This window comes from Engystomops pustulosus, chromosome 3 (assembly GCF_040894005.1).
Source record: "Engystomops pustulosus chromosome 3, aEngPut4.maternal, whole genome shotgun sequence".
Taxonomy (NCBI): Eukaryota; Metazoa; Chordata; class Amphibia; order Anura; family Leptodactylidae; genus Engystomops; species Engystomops pustulosus.
Window position 1 is genome coordinate 195,698,405 of NC_092413.1, and position 22,873 is coordinate 195,721,277.

At 42.0% G+C, this 22,873-nt stretch overlaps 1 protein-coding gene across 2 annotated transcripts in view; it reads right to left on the reverse strand.

Moving 5' to 3' along the window:
- The window catches only part of EIPR1 (EARP complex and GARP complex interacting protein 1), a 131,965-nt gene that overhangs the window by 44,385 nt on the left and 64,707 nt on the right, over positions 1-22,873 (reverse strand). For both annotated transcript variants that reach the window (XM_072143508.1, XM_072143509.1), the window contains one exon: positions 17,813-17,969. In XM_072143508.1, coding sequence (XP_071999609.1) covers positions 17,813-17,969 — 157 coding nt within the window. The remainder of the gene's footprint in view (positions 1-17,812; positions 17,970-22,873) is intronic.

Consider the following 22,873-nt stretch of genomic DNA (forward strand, 5'->3'; position numbering starts at 1 on the left):
TGAGGGCTTGTATTTTGCGTCAGTACCAATGGGAGCACTGCTATACACATGCGCTTTGGAACTGATGCCGGAGCTATATGCATACGCAGAGCTCCGATGGAGCTGCGAACAGCAGGAGCAGGGTGAAGAGCGAGCCGTGAATGCACAGGTAGGGATCACAGAGGCTACTGAGGTGTGGAGTAACTTTTGCTTCTATTGTCCGGAGAGGTTACTCCACCCCCAATAGCCTCTGCAGGAAACTTGCATATTAGGTAAAGTATAGCTTAGTTTAAAAAGCATTAGTCTTAGTGATGCATTACAGCCTTGCAGCGCTTGGGTCTTGGATTCAAGTCATAGGGTCAACATCTGCAAAGAGTTTGTATGTTCTCTCCGTCTTTGCGTGGGCTTCCTCCGGTTTCCTACCACACTCCAAAACATACTTGTAGGTTGATTAGATTGTGAGCCCCATTGGGGACAGGGACTGATGTGACAAGTTCTGTGCAGCGCTGCGAAATCTGTGTGCACTATATAAATAAAGAATTATTATTATAATAGAGAAAGTATATTCTGAAGTTTTATAAGTTTTCCTAATACAAACAATTCAATTATTTATTAAAAGTGGACAGTCCTGTTAATGTGACTGCTGCATGGAACCTGCCATGGATATAGATCCCATTTCCACCCCATTCATGGGAAAAATATGCAGTACAAAGGAGAGGGGAAAAAAAACCATCAACAAAATGTTCAATGGTGTTGTCCAGACGAAATGATGTCTGTCAGATCACCGCCATTTACAGATTACTGGTCACACATCGATATACCAAAACACAGATTTAAAGAAGACAATGGGGGAGAACCTGAGTGAAGTTGCCCCCCCCCCCCAGAACAATTCTGCTACATTTGTGCTGCTCAAATTTTAGTTTGTGCTGCTTTTGTTTTGAATATATGAACAAAAAAATTAAAGGTCAAAAGGTCAACCAGCCCCCCCCCCCACATTAATTGAATCAAACAAAACTGGTGTCAAACGTTAGTGCTAAGTTTGTGCTGGTTTGTACCACTATCACAGTGCAGAGTTAGACTGTCTAGTCTAACTCTGCACTGTCTGACCTTAGGACACTTTTTTATAAAACTTCTCCAATGTCCAGATTTGTTACTATAGTCCTTGGATTACAGAACGTAACCTCCTACAGAGCTCTATGTCTCTTAAACCCCTTAATGCAAAAAGACGTTCCTGTAGGTTCTGTTGTGTAGGGGGGAGTATGAAGCGGGCTCACGGGCTGAGCCCTCTTCATACTCACCAAGTGTTTGCTTCACAAAGGAGCAGACACCCGACGCTTGCACCAATCGCGGATGTTAACACTTTGATGGCCATCGGCGTCATCTCGACTCAGATCATCGCATCCACCCCCCGTGACGTCATTGGGGAGCAGCGATCTGTTGCCATGACAGTCTTGGGTCACACAAAGATCCAAGGCTGTCATGTTTTAGGGCTTTAGGCTATCTATTACGATGTGCAATTTGGGACGTGCAATAGGGAGTCTGGAAATAGTAAAAATTTTAAAAAGTAAAAAAAAATTATATTAAAAAAACCTAAACATTTAAATCACCCCCCTTTTCCTAGAAGTCATATAAATATAAACAGTAAAATCATAAACACATTAGGTATTCCCAACCAAAAATGCCCAAGCTATCAAATTATAATAATTGTTTTTCACTGCGTTTAACCCCACAATGGAAAATAGCACCCATAGTCGAAAATGGCACCTTTTTTGCCATTTTGAAAAATATATATAAAAAAAAAAATTAGTCATTTGCAGTTTTTTAATTATTTTCACTGCATTCAGAATTTTTTTTCCCGCTTTCCAGTACACGGCATGGAATATTAAGCACAGTCACTACGGATTGCAATTTGTTATGCAGAAAACAAGCCCTCACACAGCTCTTTACACGGAAAAATAAAAAAGTTATAGATTTTTGAAGGGGGGATGGGGTGAAAAATGAAACCGCAAAAATGAAAAAGGGCCTGGTCCTTAAAGGGTTAAGCAATGTAGAATTGTGAAATTTCTGCTCCAGACAGTCTAGAAACCACATTTTCTACGTATTTCTCGTTTTAAGCCTATTAACACGTACATTTCACGAGGTGTCTCGACAACAGAATTTAACACTGTTGTTTTTTACACTTAATTGGTAATGAACAGTTTGCTTTTTAGGACATAACACGTTGCCAATAAATATGGAAATAGAGAGACGTAACTCGTACATGTGTCTTTACACATGGCGTTGATCACTCCATCCGGGGTCCCTGCAGGTGTGCCGCCCTATACAGGAACACCCCATGGGAAGGAACGTGACACGTAAACGAAAATCGGTTCTGAATTTCTATTTTATTTCCGAGCTCTATTCGCCATCTGCTGAAGTCCATACCATTTTCACCTCTTCTCTTTCATTTCGTATCCAGATGCGTAAATTATCACCTTTTATTTCACAGCCTTCAGTCTGTTCATAGAACTCCTCTTGATATTTTCCTGCAGATAGCCCTAGAAATCAGCTAGCCCAATTTTTTTTTTTTAAGTGTCCTGAGGAAAATCCTTGTGCGGTCGATGCATGTAACATCACGGCTGCCTATTAAGATGTCATTTATCCTGGGACCAATCAGTGCAAGACCAATCTTCTTGTATTCTAAAGGCTTATGTAGCCTTCAATTACCGTGACAGTGGGGAGAATATCTTCTTCATAAAAGAGTTACATCCAATCTATTCATTAAATCTCAACTCAAGTAACCTACAAAGTCATATCACATGTTGTGGTGTCAAAATGTATACAGATTTATCATCTTTTATGTTATTCTAGCTGCAAACTGGACCATTAAAGGGTTGTTCCCAAAAACTTTTTCCAAAAAAAAGCCTCTTTCGACCCCCATCAAAGGCAAGAAATAAATATAGAAGTTATGGAGGAGATTTATTATCACATTTTTGAGGTAAAACTGTTCAAGTTTTCCATTGCTCATGGAAACCAATCAGGGCTCAGCTTTAATTTTAGAAACAGCTGTGGGGAGATGAAAGCTGAGCTCTGATTGGTTGCCATGAGAAACTAGAACAGTTCTGCTCTATGAGAATTATGAGAAATCTCCCTACTTTTACTTTTAACGGAGTAAGGAAGGTTTTACCACCCTAAAAAAACCATTCATGTGTCATGTGAATTTCCCCGATACAACCACAGCCCTGTGGACCAAACTCGTTTCGTAGTAAGTTACAATACAATGACTTACCACACCTCAGGGGGGTTTCCCATCTTTCTAAAATGTGCTACAGAGAGGGCTGGGTCACATACCCTGAAACAGCTATGGATTGGCTGTTGTATCACAGTATCAAAACAGGATGTAGCTAGCATCAAGTCAGGAGTCAACTGTAGTCAACAAGAGGACAATAGACCTAAAAATGGAATATAGTTGAACCTGGACCCCGTTACTTCCAATGAATGGCTCTCAAGAGTCCAAAATGTCTTCTGCCTTGAAGTAACCTGAAGACTTTGTCTTAAAGAGTAACTGTAAAGGTTTTTTTATCCCACAAATAAATAGCCCTTAGGATGTGAACCAACTTTGCCTATTATCTTTGTTACCTATATGCAGTAGTTTCTTTGCTATCCCCCTCAGATCACCTCTTTGCTGCAATGGCTGCTTTCTCTACATGTGCTGATAAGCCCTATGAATCCCTACTTTGTTTACACTAAGTTTCTTGGTCGGTTTCATGGGAGGGAAGGATCTGCTGCTCCCTGATCACAAGGGAGCAGGTCATGTGACAGTGAATGCAGTAGAGCTGGATGTGTGAATGCAGATTTCTCTTGCATAGAATAGTGAGGTACAAGATCTCCCCTGTACCCTATCAGTCCCTCCATCCCAATCTGTAATTCTATAGAACTTTCTCTGTCTCTCTCTGCGCCTTATGCTGCTCCCTTCCCCCAACTCGTCAATGGCAGTATCCTTAGTGCTCACACAGCACAGACTATATATAGACTGCATGTAACTGGTTTACTTATGATTTCTTCCACTTATTACATGTTCCCTGCTTCTCCATGTGATGGAAGCTGCCAGGCTGTCACCATACACATAGTTACCGGTGGGGGTGAGTGCTTTGGTTCAAGTACCAGGACTGAACTTTCACAATTTTGTTTCCCAAATCCCTAGCAATCTTCTTCTCACCTATTGTCTCCATCTACCCACCCATAAATATTGTAAGCCCTTATGGGCCGGGACTTTCTTCTATTTCTACCGGTTTACTCTAGTTTTGTGTCTTTTGTACTTATTATTTCTTGTCTTTATTTAATGTATGTAAACCAATCAATGAGCATCACCATTAAATTGATGTTGCTTTATAAATGATAATAGCTAACAACCGAAAAAGTACAAGATCTACATATAAATCCGGCTTCACAAAACTTAGAGAGGGTCCTATTCCTGCCTGCTTTTCGGCTAGAATAGTCTTTACTGTTGTCATTGTGGCACAACTGGACCTCACACACCAAATACACAAATTTGTTGTTTGTGGTGCAAGTTTAGTGGAAAAAAAAAATATCGGCACAACAATGAAATACTTAAAAAGGGAGCCCCATCCATTAGTAAGAACATTGATTGATGTCCCTTGTTCATGAGGGACATTAAAACACTGCATTTTGGTGAGGACTTTAACTGCGCTTTCCTAGGAGTCAGCAGCTAAAAAGGGCTGACTGCCAGTAGTGGAACGGAACCCCCCCCTAAGATCAACTTGCCTTTGGGGGGGCCCTTTATTTCATATGGGGTTCTCTCTCCAATGTAACAATACATAGTAGAATAAAACCCCAGGAGACGGGAGGAAGACACAATGGATTTATCTCGCTTGACTATTTTGAAATCAAAAAGAGAAGAAATCAATTTCTAGGACTATTTTTTTTTTTTTTTTTACTTAAAATCAGCAGAAAACCTGTTTTTCCACTTCCTTCCACATGATGATTTAAATGGCAGAGTCTGAACAATGCCGTTCAAGGAGAATCAGAGACTTGGGCTATTAGTAACGCTGCCATCAACCCCCGATAGCAGAAATTCACTAAATTGTGACAATCTTGTGCTGAATGGCACTGATGCAGAATGGTAAATATGGATACGTATGAAGTAACCTGCATTCAGGGTTAATGACTCCAGCGACACCTGCTCCTGCGGCTTCACTAGTACTCAGCCTCGATGTGCTCATGTACTGAACAAAAGGATTTACTATAGAAACCGCTACATGCAGGATAATACTGCTGTATTTTGCTTTAAAATATTAATATTAATATTTCTCTTAAAACACATCTGTTTTTGACCGTTTTTGTCCATATTTCCCAGTTATCTTAATAGATAAACAGGTTGTGAGCAGCAACATGCATGGTAACCGATCCAAAACGGTCAAAGACAGAGGCGTTTTCAAAAACGGATGCGTTTTGAAAACGCATCCTTAAAAAAGGACCAAAAACGTTTTGCAGTTCATGTAAGGCATTCACACAACCATACTGGGGTCAGATACAGGGAAGCAAGCTTGCAGCCGTATATACGTCCCCATAGACGGCAATAGGCTCACAGAGCGATACGGTGCTACACATACTGCTCAGTACACATTGGAAATGCAGCATCCATCAATATGGAGAGGGGAGGTGTCACTCTCCAGCGCGTAGGACATATGCCTGGCATACGTCCATGTGAATATGGCCTAAGGATACACCAGCAGGACTCCCAACATATCTTTACAATGGAGGGCTGGGACGGATCCCACTGTATGCTCATACAGAGAGATAAGTCATGAGGATTCTTGAGGTATCCTTACAGGGAAGGGCTAATACGTATATATCACTGTATACATATACAGTGGAATCTGTCGTCCTGTTCCTACCCCTTGCTATGGACAATGTTCCGGGTGTTTCCCTCAGTGATGTGAATGTCCTTTATGGATCTTTATGAGCGCAAGCTCAGCGGAGGCCGGGGGTGGATGCATACTTTACATCCGTCCACCATTGCCTCCAATGCCATCTGCTGAGATTATGGAGAAGGATGAATGTATTTGCCTATGCCAAGATTTGTCTATGTACAGTCATGGCCATAAGTTTTGAGAATTACACAAATATTATATTTTCACATGATCTGTCGCCCTCTGGTTTGTCAGATGTTTTTATCACACACAGAAATACAAGTGCAATCATATTATGAGTAACAAAAGCTTTTATTGACAGAATGAGGACCAAATCCTGACTGATAGCAGTCCATTCTTGCACAATCAATGCTTGCATTTTGTCACAATTTGTTGGTTTTTGTTTGTCCACCCGTCTCTTGATGATTGACCACAAGTTCTCAATGGGATTAAGATCTGGGGAGTTTCCAGGCCATGGACCCAAAATCTCTATGGAGATTAGTTATCCCCTTTGCTTTATGGCAGGTGCTCCATCATGCTGGAAAAGGCATTGTTCATCACCAAACTGCTCTTGGACGGTTGGGAGAAGTTGCTCTTGGAGGACATTCTGGTCCCATTCTTTATTCATGGATGTGTTTTTAGACAAGACTGTGAGAGAGCCTATTCCCTTGGCTGAGAAGCCGCCCCACACATGAATGTTTGCCGGATGCTTTATAGGTGGCATGAGACAAGACTGGTGGTATCACTCACCTTGTCTTCTACGAACAAGCTGTTTTCCAGATGTTCCAAACAATCAGAAAGGGGATTCATCAGAGAAAATGACTTTACCCCAGTCCTCAGCCGTCCACTCCCTGTACCTTTTGCAGAATATCAGTCTGTCCCTGATGTTTTTCTGGAGAGAAGTGGCTTCTTTGCTGCCCTCCTGGACACCAGGCCTTGCTCCAAGAGTCTCCGCAGTCTCACAGTGCGTGCAGATGCCCTCACACCTGCCTGCTGCCATTCCTGAGCAAGCTCTGCACTGCTGGTGGCCCGATCCCGAAGCTGAAACACTTTTAAGAGACGGTCCTGGCGCTTGCTGGTCCTTCTTGGGCGCCCTGGAGCCTTTTTGGCAACAATGGAACCTCTCTCCTTGAATTCCTTGATGATGCGATAGATTGGTGACTGAGGTGTAATCTTTCTAGCTGGGATACTCTTCCCTGTTAGGCAGTTTTGTGCAGTGCAATGATGACTGCACGTGTTTCTTTAGAGATAACCATGGTTAACAGAAGAGAAACAATGATGCCAAGCACCAGCCTCCTTTTAAAGTGTCCGGTGGTGTGATTCTTATTTAATCATGACAGACTGATCTCCAGCCCTGTCCTCATCAGCACCCGCACCTGTGTTACTGGAGCAATCACTGAAACGATGTTAGCTGCTCTTTTTACGGCGCCTGCAATGAAGTTGAAATGTGTTTTCTAGGCAAATATTGACTTTGCAATTAATTGCTGTTAAGCTGATCACTCTTTATAACATTCTGGAGTATATGCAAATTGCCATTATAAAACCTGAAGCAGTAGAATTTGTATAAATTAACATTTGTACCATTCTCAAAACTTTTGGCCATGACTGTATGTGAAGTGAATGTTACCTTACTGTGGCTTGTTGAAAAGTTAGGGACCCATGATGATAGTCCTATACATCAAAAAAACCCACATTGTCACTAATTCCTTCCGCATTTTAGAATCAGCGCAAAAGTTACTATATTGTTTTTAAAATGAACTCCCTTGTATCTAGATACATGTGAATTGTAATAGAGTTCACATCACATAGGGACAATCCTCCTTCCTTCATTCTGGTGCTATTAGAATACAATGGAAATATTGAGGGGCATTTATCAAGGGTGACGCAGCTACCTACAGGATACATCAGGAGGGTTAAGCCTCTTGATGTATCCGGCGGCACCGGAGGGGCAGGACTTCCATCATACTCCGGCACACAAGCGCCAGCATATGATAAATCTCCACCATTGTCTCAAGTTTCCTACGAGCCACCGGTGCAAATGGTTTCTATGTAGATCCCTCGTGCCTGGATTGTATTTCTGTGGAATTACATAGTCTCTTAAAATAGCCAAGTGCTCTGTTCTCTCAGAAAACCTGTGGGGGAGAGGGAGATGTCTCCACACTCAAATGCCAAATGACAATGAAGAACAAAGGCACAAGCTCACTCCTGGGAAACTTCTGCCTGCAAATGATCATCACAAAGCGTGGATGTAGAAATACCGTAACCAAGAGAAAGCAGAAGGCTGCCCCCCACCTCACCCCCATATCGCTACAACAAATGTTTGTATATGGAGTCCGCCAAAAGTATAGGTCATCAATATCAGATTAGTAGAGGTCTGGAGCCAACACATGACCAGTCTTCAGCTAAGTGACATTCAACAAATAGCAGAATGGTGGCTCCGTAGTTAGCACTACAGTTTTGGAGCATCCAGGTCAACATCTGCAAAGAGTTTGTATGTTCTCTCCATGGTTGTGTGGGTTTCCCCGGGTCCACCAGTTTCCTGCGACTCTCCAAAACATACTGGTAGGTTGAATAGATTGTGACCCCCATTGGGGACAGGGACTGATTTGACAAGCTCTGTACGCTATATAAATAAAGGAATTATAACAAACACACCGATATACAAAGTAAATATACACAGTATGGCGACACCTGGTTTTCCTATTCAGCTGAAAGTTGGCTGAGCATGCATGTGCAGAAAAGGAAGCAAGCTGCTGCCTGGCATGCTGAATGATCGGACATTCACTAAGCCTAATCCTTAATTCCACTAATTCTGGAAGGTCCCATGCAAATAAGATAGTAGTCTGGTCCTGAAAATGGCAGCTTTGGGAAACCTTACTGTAATGTCTAACATTAAACCACAAGACTCCCTACATAACCTGCTCCAAACTGCAGCACAAGTCTGATATAGGTTTACACTCCCATAAGCAATGAAAATTAAATAAAACATACGATTTGAAACATAAAAGATTAAAGGTAACCTGTCATCAGAAATTCACCTAATAAACCACTAGCAATATGTTGTGAAGAGGTTGAACAGCTTCTAGATCATGTTTCTTTCATGGCCCAAATTGGTAACATCATCCAGAAAATTAACTTTGGAGTAAGATGTAAGTTATATGTATAAAGTCAGAGAGGTGGAGAGTTTAACACTCAAGTCAAGCTCTCCCTTCCTCCAACCATGTGATTGACATTATGCGCTGGACTTCAGGAGATCTGATCAATGATGTCCCTGGACCTTCAATTACATTAAAGAGGGGTGTTCTAAACTTAACTCTAGTGTTTAACTTTCCACCTCCTTGACTTTATAAAATCATTTTACATCTCACTTCAAATGTGACTTTCTGGATGATGCCACCACACTGGGCCATGAAAGAAACATCATCTAGAAGCTGCTCAGATGCTTGACAACATACTGCTATTAGGTTATTAGGCCAATCTCTGAAGACAGGTTCCCTTTAAACATGTTTTCAACCTTGCACCACCTACCTGATTGGAGTGTGTACAATAGTATTCAGAGTGTGAGTGAACATCAGATGCAGATTAGGACGGCCCGGGGCTGTATGAAAATTGTAAACCTCCCCGTCCCCCCCAAGATTTACTTCCTACATATGGTACCGGAATAAAGATACTTTAAGTTCCTTCTGTCCACTTTCAGCTCCACAGATTAAGGAGCATTGGAGCACCATCAAAAGAGGAAGATCTATGAGAGCAGAGAGCAGATAATGATGATGATGATTGCAACCTTGTAACAGGGTTCCCTGAGACTTGATGCAGTTTTCTGGGAGGTAGCCAGATAACTTTTAAAAGTGAAAGGCAGCACTAATCATAAAAGCAGTATTGTGCAGTGTTAAGAGTGATCGTGAAGCCTGAAACAGTGACCCACTTGAGACAAAAGACAGGCCTTTTTCCCTGGGTTATGAGTCATCATAACCCATTTAAAGGACGGAATAATTATCCTATATTTAAAAGATAGATAGATAGATAGAAAAAGCAACAAAATAAAAAAATATAATAATACTGAATTACCGTATATACTCGAGAGATGTGCTGAAAAACTCAAACTCGGCTTATACTAGAGTCAAGAAAAAAAAATAAAGTCAAAACTCACCTTTCGGACGCCCCACAGGTCTTCTCTTCTTCCATTGGCAGAAGCAGGTCGGTCCAAAGAAGAAAGACCTGCGTCGGAAGGCGAATTTTGAGATTACTTTTTTTTAGGAATTGGGCAAACTGGGGCTGGCTATTTTATGGAGCAGGGGATGGTTATATTGGGGGAATGCTGGCTGGCTATTTATGGGGGCAGGGGATGGCTTTCTATGGAGGCAGGGGGCTGGCTATATGCTGGGGGAATGCTGGCTGGCTATATACTGAGTGCAGGGGCTTGCTATATACTTGGGCAGAGGCTGAATGGCTATATACTAGGGGGAAAGGGGCTGACTACCTATATACTGGCTGTGACCAACGCATTTCCCACCCTAGGGTTAACTTATACTCGCGTTTTTTTGTGGTAAAATTAGGGGCCTCAGCTTATATTCAAGTCGGCTTATACTCGAGTTTTTACGGTAATATCTATTTAGGTTTCAGTGATACAATTATAAGTATGAAATTTACGAACAGTGCTTTATTAATAGTAAATTGTGCGTCGAGTTCCATGTGGAAAGGGTTAAGGGTTCCCGATGGGAAGGACGGCTGTAAACAGGACGCGCTCCTTCCTAGTCCTGGCCATTAACAGTGACAAGAGAATGAGATATTTTAAAAATAAAATAGGACAGCAATAAAGGGAAACCATAGGAACAGCGATGTGTTCTCCACAATTACTTTGCTGCCGGGTCTTTTCCTGTTTCCTGCTGTGCAGGTTTTTTTGTCATTTTCTTTTTTTTTTGGAAATTCAAACAGAGCAGGTAAAAAAAAAAAACCTGTCCCCGCCAGGTCGGTGTCTGCATGATGTGACAATACACCTGGGACTCCGAGCACAATTCTTGTGTCATTATTCTTCTCTGCTCCAGCAATGGTGCAAGGGCCAGCGGAGATCAGACGCATTGGAAACCAGGCCACACAGAGCATTAGTCTGCAGGGAGGGGACAGCTCATCATGTGGAGGCCTCCGCAGGTCAAGCCAGCACCAGCCACCCAAATGTAATTAGAAAATTATTAAAAATGCTGGGTGACACACACAGCCCCCCCCCCCCCCTCAAAACTCTGATGAACGATTCCCGCTCACTGCATTGTAGGGTTTACTCATCTATAAAGCTTTATGTACTACAGAATGAATAAAGGACATTCAGTATACAAGACACAACAAAAGGCAGCTACAACACATCCGCAAATCAAAATAACCTATTTGTTACGAAATACAACATTTTGAACAATTCAATGACTCCATTAGGTTTGCACCGATACTAGAATTTTGAGTGCGATACCCAGAAAAGTATCACGATACTCGATACCGATACGATACTTTCAAGAAAAGAAACAAAAAGTATTTTCTGAATGTTAAGGGTGCGGTCACATGGGGCGTTTACATTGAGTTTAGAAATGCAATGCAAACGTCTCGTTGCGAGGCTCAGCCTGATCGCATTTGCATTTCCTTTGAAACACATGCAATCAGTAACAGTCAAGCCAGTGATTTACGAGGAGAAGCTTTAGTGCTTTATGAATGTGTAGTATATGTGTTGTAAAGGTTGGTCTGGTAATGTATAAAATCGTATACTAAATTGTATAATTTAAAGGAAGTCTACCATTTGATTTGATGCATTATGAAGCAAACATACCTTGAGAATGCTGTAGCTACACTGATGCAGGATCATATCTTGGTTAATCCCTGAGTGGTTGTGCTGAAAAAACAATTCTAACATTCAGGACCTTGGAAAAGCTGGGTAAGACTGGCTGACATAAACACATTACACACGGGAACTTGTTATTACAAATGGAGGTTAGTCCGGCATGACTAAGAATGACTAATCAACCTGAGCTGGATCACTCATACTCAGCATCTGGGGGATGGTGCAGCAATTGATTATTCTGTCTGCCAGGGAGAGGAGTGATTGCATCATATTCTACTGCAGAGAAAAACTCACAGGCTAGGAGAAGCGCTGAAGGAGCCTTAGAGACGAGACAGCTTAATTATCATAATGTTATATCTGTTTTATCAGCAAAACCACTCACACAGGCATTAACCAAGATATGATCCTGCATCAGTGTAGCTACAGCATTCTCAAGGTATGTTTGCTTCATAATGCATCAAATCAAATGGTAGGTTTCCTTTAAGACTCATGTAGAGGGGCGTTTTTGATGTCCGTGTGCTATCCTTTTTAAAAGGACCTATATTTTTCCTATGGGCCCGATCACAGGTTTGTTATTTTCATGGATAGGCAGACACTGAGAAAAAAAATAGCAGCATGAAGACCAAGTACATCCATAGAAGTCAATGGAACCGAAAAAAAATGTATGCCACATGCATGACATCCGTATGCAGAGTGTTTTTTCTTCAAATGTTGCTAAGCAACCAACTGGACGGGACAAGAAGTAGATTGGAAACCCATCAGCTTTATTGGCATATGTGACAAAAAACGGATGACGTACAGAAGTGAAAAAATAAACGGATACAATATGGACTTAAAGAGAACCTGTCATGCAAAATAACAACTCTAATCTAAATAGATTTTCATAAACTGCCATTAGAGAGCATTGCCTCTATCCCTTCATTGTCCCTCTACATACCTGTAAACCTAAGCAATGAGGTCATAAAGCTGTATGCAAATGACCTGTGAAATGTCCAATGAGTCATGACCATATTCAAGCTGTCCGGCTTATTCATGAGTGGGAGGCACAGCCACACCCCCAATGCTTGACTGACAGCCTGTATAATGATGTGCTTCCTGGTGCTGGCGCCCCCTGCAGCCTGTGTGTGTATAGGAGAGATACAACAGCTCCAGGCAGCCATGTTATAGCAGAACATGTCAGGTACTTGTGTAGCTGATGTCTGTGTATCACACATATGTATTAGGAGGAGGCAGCATGTCAGCAGATGCACTAACTATGCTTTACTATACATTACACACAGACATAAGCAGGGGGAGGAGAGGGGAGGGGTAACAGGGGTGACATCACTGCCTCTGAGCATGTGAACAGCCTCATTAACATAATAAAGAAAAGATGATTTTGCAATGATGAAAATGACTTTTCTGATTTAAAAAAAGTATGAAATGACTAGATAAAGGCTGGGATGGGATCCCTGTGAGCTGCTTCAACAGGTAGTAGTGACAGGACTAGTGGCAGAGATCTGATGACAGGTGTCCTTTAAAGAGAACCCATCAGGCAAAATACCCCCCTAAACTAAATATATTTTCATAAACTGCCATTAGAGAGCATTGCCTCTATCCCCTCATTGTCCCTCTACATTCCTGTAAACCTAAGGAATGAGGTCCTAAAGCTGTATGCAAATGACTTGTGAGATGTCCAATGAGTCATTAGCATATTCAAGCTGTCCAGCTTATTCATGAGTGGGAGGCACAGTCACACCCCCAGTGCTTGACTGACAGCTGCTCCATGTAATGGCTTCTCCATGTGCTTGCTGGTGGCCACGCCCCCTGCAGCCTGTGTGTGCATGTGTGTGTGTGTATATGTGAAAGATACAAGAGCTCCAGGATGCAGCCATGTTATAGAGAACATGTCAGGTACTTGTGTAGCTGATGTCTGTCTCTTAGTATTAGCAGCATGTCAGCAGATGCATCACACACACCAGCAATGCTTTACTATACATTACACACAGACATGAGCAGGGGGAGGACAGAAGAGGGGGAACAAGTGTGACATCACTGTCTCTGACCATGTGACCAGCCTCATTTACATAATAGAGAAAAGATGATTTTACAATGATTAATGTATGAAATAACTAGATAAAGGCTGGGATGGGATCCTTGTGAGCTGCTCCAACAGGTAGAGGTGACAGGACTAGTGGCAGAGACCTTATGACAGGTGTCCTTTAAAGGGGTATTCCAGGAATAAAAATAATTCATAGTATAATGGGCCATTACAATATAAGCCAATATGTAATTTTTTGTGAATCATAAAAGTAAACTATTTAAACTCCATTTAGTGATTAATGACATTGCGGCACTTTTACTAAGTGCTTTGCGCCTCCTCTATATAGATAACACTGACCCATCATTACATCACTATTGACAATAGATGATGTCACAGCTTATCTCCTCCCCGTCCCTGTACAATGACCTCTATATAGATAACACTGACCCATCATTACATCACTACTCACAATAGATGATGTCACAGCTTATCTCCTCCTCCTCCCTGTACAATGACCTCTATATAGATAACACTAACCCATCATTACATCACTACTGACAATAGATGATGTCACAGCTTATCTCCTCCCCCTCCCTGTACAATGACCTCTATATAGATAACACTGACCCATCATTACATCACTACTGACAATAGATGATGTCACAGCTTATCTCCTCCCCCCTCCCTGTACAATGTCCTCTATATAGATAACACTGACCCATCATTACATCACTACTCACAATAGATGATGTCACAGCTTATCTCCTCCTCCCTGTACAATGACCTCTATATAGATAACACTAACCCATCATTACATCACTACTGGCCATAGATGATGCCACAGCTTATCTCATCCCCCTCCCTGTACAATGACCTCTATATAGATAACACTAACCCATCATTACATCACTACTGGCCATAGATGATGCCACAGCTTATCTCCTCTTCCTCCCTGCACAATGACCTCTATATAGATAACACTGACCATCATTACATCACTACTGACAATAGATGATGTCACATCTTATCTCCTCCTCCCTGTACAATGACCTCTATATAGATAACACTGACCCATCATTACATCACTGACAATAGATGATGTCACAGCTTATCTCCTCCTCCTCCCTGTACAATGACCTCTAAATACATAACACTGACCCATCATTACATTACTATTGACAATAGATGATGTCACAGCTTATCTCCTCCTCCTCCCTGTACAATGACCTCTATATAGATAACACTGACCCATCATTACATCACTACTGACAATAGATTATGTCACAGCTTATCTCCTCCCTGTCCCTGTACAATGACCTCTATATAGATAACACTGACCCATCATTACATCACTACTGACAATAGATGATGTCACAGCTTATCTCCTCCCCCTCCCTGTACAATGACCTCTATATAGATAACACTGACCCATCATTACATCACTACTGACAATAGATGATGTCACAGCTTATCTCCTCCCCCACCCTGTACAATGACCTCTATATAGATAACACTGACCCATCCTTACATCACTACTGACAATAGATGATGTCACAGCTTATCTCCTCCTCCTCCCTGTACAATGACCTCTATATAGATAACACTGACCCATCCTTACATCACTACTGACAATAGATGAAGTCACAGCTTATCTCCTCCCCCTCCCAGTACAATGACCTCTATATAGATAACACTGACCCATTATTACATCACTACTGACAATAGATGATGCCACAGCTTATCTCCTCCCCTCCCTGTACAATGACCTCTATATAGATAACACTGACCATCATTACATCACTACTGACAATAGATGTCACAGCTTATCTCCTCCCCCTCCCTGTACAATGACCTCTATATAGATAACACTGACCCATCATTACATCACTACTGACAATAGATGATGTCACAGCTTATCTCCTCCCCCTCCCTGTACAATGACCTCTACATAGATAACACTGACCCATCATTACATCACTACTGGCAATAGATGATGTCACAGCTTATCCCCTCCCCCTCCCTGTACAATGACCTCTATATAGAAATAATACTGACCCACTGTGTTAATGTCACAGTTTATTTTTATCGCTATGGTGCTGCTGTAAAACATATCCCTACATGCTGTGGCAAGATGGCAGGACCTATAAACATGGGCAGAAAGCAGAAGAAAGAGCGGTCTTCACTTTCTACTTGATCAACTTCTGATCAACTGTTGTTACCTGCACCACTTTTGGTAGCCAATGAGATTCAAAAGACCTACCATAAAGGAAATGCTCTGACCTAGTTCCCTAGCTATCACAATTTATCCATTGATAATGCTGCTTAGATCCTTACACCAGTCCATTATTCTGGTTTACAACACCCTAAAATTGATTGTTTATTTGGTAGTGATAGTTCACATATATACCAATGAATTAGCAAATATTCTTATATAAGAAGAAACTTTTTTTTTTTATAGTCTGTGGAGGAGATTTATCATAAGTCTCTTAGAGCAGGCCTATTCTAGTAACCTATGGCAACCAATCTGAACTCAGCTTTCATTTTCCCACAGCTGTTTATAAAATTAAAGCTGAGCTCTGATTGGTTTCCATGGGCATTTAGAACAGTTTTACCTCAAAATCTTCATGATAAATCTCCCCCTGTGTATTGTCCCCTGTGGTATGCACTAATACCTGGACACATCCGTTCTTGCTATGCCCTATCCCGTGTATAGGGCCTAACTTTAGTTTGTGGGGAAAACCCCCATCAATGAAACCTACCATTTGGGGTCGTTCTGAACCACACATACCTGCACATAAGTGTGGCTGAGGTGATGCAGGAACATATAATCCAGCCGTTTCGTTATAAAAATAGATTCTAATATTTCCTCATCAACCACTCAACGCTCTGTGTGTCATAGTGCTTGGGCATTAGCATAATAGGGCAGGCATGTAGCGTGCTGTCCCCGCTTATCCCCACCCTCCCTTCCTCGCTCCTGAGAGCCGGTGACGTCACCGAGCCCTCAGGATCATTAGGGCATGTGCATCGCTGGCTTGCAAAGTGCACCCACAGACTTCTGTAATAGTACACGCAGCCGCCCTGTGAGCCCGAGGGTGCGCTTTGCAAGCCAGACTATAAGCTTAACCAAAATATGTTCCATATTTGGATGGGGCAATGGTTAAAGGGGCACATTCTGTTGGGTTAACCAGCGTTTAATAGGGACTGCATCAATAGGGACAAGTTAGGGCTGGAGTAATTGTTAGGGAGACACTTCCTGACTTGGCCAACTTGTAAGTAGGGCACTTTTTGTCTGGGATGACAGCTAAGTAGGCCACCTTTTCTGTGGGGTGACAGTTATGTAGGCCTATTTAACGGTCAACCCAGCCAAAAAAGTATCTTACTTAATTGTCACCCTGGCCAAAAAGTGGCCTACTTAAGTAGGCCACTTTTTGACCGTGGTTCTATTAAAGTAGGACACTTTTTGACTGAGGTGACAGTTTAGTAGGACACTTTTTGGTTGGACATGTTAATTAGGACATGTTTTCGACTAAAGTAACTGGTAAGTTGGACACTTTGTGGCCAGGGCAATGACAATGACATGGAACTTTCCAGTACTAACTGAATATCTAAGCTTATTATCCTTAGTAACTAGTACACCTTTCCAGGCTGTAGGGCATTATAGGTCAATGCATTCGGAATATGCTTCCCCTATTCAATTTACAGAGAATATGTCAGGGTCATATCATGTCTTTGTGCATGGAAAATAACAAATATATTATATAATAATACTAATCATAAAATATCTATGCAATTTTTTTGTAAAGTGTTTAGAACGACAATGGTGATCAAAGAGCACCAAATGGAGAATCCCCATGTCCTCCCTCTAGCCCTGAGCTATTTTTAAGAAAATAGCTATAAAAAAAAAAAGTTCAACTCGCACGAGTGACAACCACTTAACAAGAAAGGAAACAAGAACCTTTCTTCAGACTACGGGAGAAGTAACCCATTTGGATGTTCCCTATCTTCCACTTGATTCTCAGATCATCCTTGTAGAACTCTTCAAGTGCTATGCTGTTTGATGCGAGAGCAGAACATTACCAGGCCATATTGCTTTGGGCGTCATTGTCAAGGTGACACAGAAGCTCCAAGGTTTGGGTGTTGTTTGATGAATCATCGGGGACTTCATGACTACCCGCCTGTAGTTCCTTTGGTATCCTCCACACCGCCGCACAAGACGTGACTTTGCTGTCTGAAGCTGAAAACGAGAAAGTAAAAAAATAAATTAATTAAAAAAAAAATCGCAGATCAGTAGATGTAGCGCACACTTGGAACGGCCGCGCTCGCACAAAGCGCAGGAGCCGGGCACAGCTGTTGCTTGAAATATTTAAGGCCTTATTTTTTTAATAAGCGCAGAATGCAGAGAGGAGATAGAGAGGAAAAGCCTGGAGTCGCCAATCACTTCTGAGCAGAACTCGTAATTTGCATATGTTTAACCCAGTTTCTCCATGTTCTGAAACCAGTGCTCATGTCTTGATGAAAATTTAATTCTTATGGGGGGGGGGGGTGATCGGGAAACAGAATTCCCAACCATCATCCTCATTTTTGTTATGCAAATGAACCCGGATGCTAAATTGGCTCTTGTCAAGCAAATGGTTTGGAGAAGACTTATAACTCAATTACTACCTGTGCAGTAAAAGAAATGAAAAAGCATATACACTCACTGTAATACAGCGCATGACCCTGTGCTCAGAGGTGTACTGACACAGCACATGATGAAAAGTGATCTCCATAGAACAAGAAGTTTCAGAACTCTGTAAAGCCCTGGGGCCAACACAGATATTAAACTCACTAAACTACTAGCCCCTTCAATCGGTATATGGAAGGTTCTTTCGAGAATTTTCTCATTTTTGTTAAAGTTCACCAATAAAAAATAAAAAAAACCTCAAATGTCATATGCAAATGAGTTGAGAGGAGTCACTTTTTGCCACAGACAAGTCACTTTTAGAAAACAGTGGTAATGAGTCACTTCTATAACGCCTAGAAACATGAATTGGTGTTATATAAAAGATAAAAATCTAAACTTTCAAGTTGAATGCTACAGAACATGAAACACAGCCTGTTTAGGTCATGATCTTTACATGCAGCTCACAGGTCTTTAACTGTCTGTGAATGCAGTTCCAAAGATAAGATTCTAATCATTAATATGATACCAGAAGCATGGTTCTAGGTACTATAGAACAAAACATATGGGGCATTTAACCCTTCTCGGATTAAAAAGTGATTCTTCAAAACTCATTTGCATTTGACTTTGGAATCATTTTTTAAATGACAATAATAATAATAATTCCTTTATTTATAGAGTGCACACAGATTACGCAGCGCTGCACAGAGCTTGTCAAATCACTCCCTGTCCCCAATGGGGCTCACAGTCTAATCAACCTACCACTATGGTTTGGAGTGTTGGAGGAAACCGGAGGACCTGGAGGAAACCCACACAAACACAGAGAGAACACATAAACTCTTTGCAGATCTCGACCCTGGGACTCTGGTGCTGCAAGGCTGTAATGCTAACCACTAAGCCACCGTGCTGCCCTCAATCATTAAATTGAATATATTTAAAGGGCACTTGTCAGCAGTTTATATTCCCAGATTGTAGCTGGACTTGGAGCACTCTTGTGCACTGGAGTGTGAGATCTCCCCTCAACAAGGAGTCACTGCTATAGCAGGATTCTGTTTGTATACTAAAGTGGTCACTCAAAGCAGAGAAGAAGTGTTGTGATCAGTGAAGAGATCTCACACACCAGTGCACCAGAGTTCTCTGAATCCAGCTACAATCTTGGAATACAAAACATACAAAGGTATGGTTACACACAACTCAAGGGACAATACCTAGTACTGTCTGCTGTTTTCTTTGGTCCGAACTGCTGAAAGATTTCCTTTAAGGGAAATCCATCATCTCATATAACCTGTAGTAACATTACTACTCCCTTGTACATTTCATCCCAGGGATTGCAGGTCCAGCTTCCGCCCCAGAAGCACTTCTAACCCACCTACCTCATCCTTCAGCACTCCCCCTTCCCGAATGACATTATTGTTCTCGGGCGAAAATTTGTGGTCGCCATTTAAAGAACATCTATCACCAGGCTGAAGGATTGTAAACCAAGCACCCTAATATACTGGTGTCTGCCCCTTGTTTTTACTATAAAAGGCTTTTAAAATTATGCAAATGAGTCAGAGGGAGATGTTAATGCAGCCTGGAGCCTCTCAGGCTCATTTGCAAAAAAAAACAAAAACAAAGGCTTATGAAGCTTAAAGAAGAGCAAATCCTGCCAAAGGGGGCATACACCAGTATGTCAGTGCTTGGTTTACAATCCTTCATCCTGGTAGTAGATGACCTTTAAGTGATGTAAAACCTAGTGATCAGTTTGCTTTAATGTTAATAATTTTAAGGACTTCTGTGCTTTATGTACATTTTGGAAATGGGAACATGACCAATGTAATTGTATAAAGTCATAAGGACTTCGCATATTTCATTTATCATTCGGGTGAGCCACAAACCTCATCAGCAAAGTCTTCTTCTCAGCTACCAGTCTCTCATGTTGGGTGATGAGACACATCCATTAGACAACCTCCACCCAACACTGTGCACCCTCTAGTATCCGGGAAATCTGGTAGCGCAATGCACTTTATCATCGAGTTGACCCTAAAGTGGTTTTCCCACATTCCTTGCAGGGTATTTAGAGGGTGGATCTATCAGTCCGTTAAGAGCGGACATTATCCCATGTGCTGCTGCAGTCTTTCAATGCCTACATCACATCTTTTCATCTATATATGCTAATTCTTCATTACGAGATAGTGTAAGGACCCACCCTTGAGGGGGCGTCCACACGTGTTTCAGATGCAGTTTTTCATGCCCAAACCAGGAGTAGAGTACAAATACAGGAGGAGGAGGCACTTCTTAATTATAAGTCCTCACCCATTATGATCCACCCCTGCTTTTGGCTTCAAAAACTGCATCTGAAAACCTGATGTGGATGCACACCCTCAGTGAAGGGGAACATTAACACATAGTAGACAATTTTTTCATATACTTCTTAAAGGAATACCGGAGGAACAGTATAACGCAGAGCTAAAAGTGTAAATGATTATTTCTTGCTAATTCAAGTACCTACTGAGGCTTTGTTCACACGTGGAGTTGGATTTGCATTTTGAAACACACTTCTAATTCCAGATTACACAAAAACGTATGCGATCGGGAGCAAGTGTTTCGTATGTAACTAACTCAACGCATGTGTTGCTTATCCTGATCGCACAAATGTAGGTCTGAAAGCGTATGCAATCAGGATTAACTCCTCCCTGTAGCTTTGAATTGCATTTCAAGACACAATTCAAACGCCACATTTGAATGTGGCCCAATGCGCACACGTCAGCACATCTAACATGTCCCCTATGGGAACACAAAGCAGCGTTTCCCAGTTCCCCACAAGTAAATATTGGAAAATCTATGTTGGGTTTATATGCTGCGGGGGTCATTTCCATATAGATATTTCCCAGAATGCTCTAGCAGTCCCTTTCTCTCATGTAATGCACCTTTCAAAAAAAAAAAAAAAAAACAACACAACTTCCATAGTGTCCCCAGAGTCACTAACAAGTATCACAGCGGTGATGAGCATGATGCACGTCCCCCACTCCCCCAATCATACATCTGCTCCGTATTCGATCTCTTGTCGCCCATGTTCCACCCATCTTTCCTCGAACTATCAATATGTGACTTTTCTTCTTCATTCATCACCGGCCTACATGTAGCGATTTATCCGTCATAAAAAATCCCCTTGTGTGGCGAGCCGCCGACTACGCTCCATCCGTGGCCGGCGTTGAGCGCTCCAGTCACGTACGTTATAATAATGCTGAAAATTATAATTATGAAAAATGCTTATTGCTGGCTCCCACCATGAATTAGGAATAGGAAGTGGAAGATTTGGACAAACATACAGTGGTAGGCTGCCACCCCCCCCCCCTCTTTATTTCTCTCGCTCCGGCAGAAAGGATTAAAGGGTTTTGTGTTGAATATTCTACATGAAGAATATGCTGGATAACCGGCCTGGATTCTGATTATAGCTGTGCGGGGACTCGTTAGCTGGCATTACCACTCACAGCTGTTCAATCATCCGCCTTTTGTTCCTTACAGCCCCTCATGCTGGGTAACCCTATGACTGCCAGACGCCGCTCCACTCAATGCATTCGTGGTCTGGAGCTCTTGCCGAGCCGGCGGGGGTGGCGGAATGCAAGAGCTAAGCAATTTTCTGTCAATGCTGTCTAATCTTATCCACATTACAGCAGTGAGGGGTGGATGGCGGAGCGCCACTCCGCTCTATACAAAGAGCAGGTACAACATACAGCACATTCCTAGTTACTGCGTCTAGACTGGTGCCGGTAAAGGAAAAAAAAAAAAAGAAGGATATATTATAATGGCCGAAAGCAAAGGATTTCAATACTGGTGTGAAAACGATTTACGAAATGATTGTTGCTTGTCAATGATTTATCGGATGGGTGAGGAAATCATCGACATCTACAACAGAAGATCTAAAAGGGTTAACCACCGGATCCCCTATTTATCACAGAGAATAGAAAGGTCACTGTAGAGGGGCGTAGGACGAGAAACAATAGTAATATGGGCACATTTTTGTGTCAGAGATACCTCCAAAATGACTGGACCCATAAAATCGCCAAATATTGAAGCTTCAATCTCATTCACATATTTGCTTTTTATATGTCATGTTAGACATTTTTTCCCCTATAACAGTGATGGCGAACCTTTAAGAGACCGAGTGTCCAAAATGCCCAAACTAGACCCACTTATTTATTGCAAAGTGCCAACACAGCAATACTAGCATTAAATTATTAAAATCCTCTTGCTCTATGCTATACCACAGCTTTCAACGGTCCTGAGGACACCATTGAAATTCAGATTGCCATTGGAGCTTCCCTGAACAGGAAGAATTGTGGGCTTCAATGGCTCCAATGATATTCCACACGTTCTCTTCCTTCAGTCTCAGGTAGACCCAAATGCTTCACGTCCTGGGCTACATGGACCTGCAGGAGGATCCCTCAAGTCCTGTCTGGTGAATTCTGTGCTGGGGCAACAGCCTCAGTGCCCTC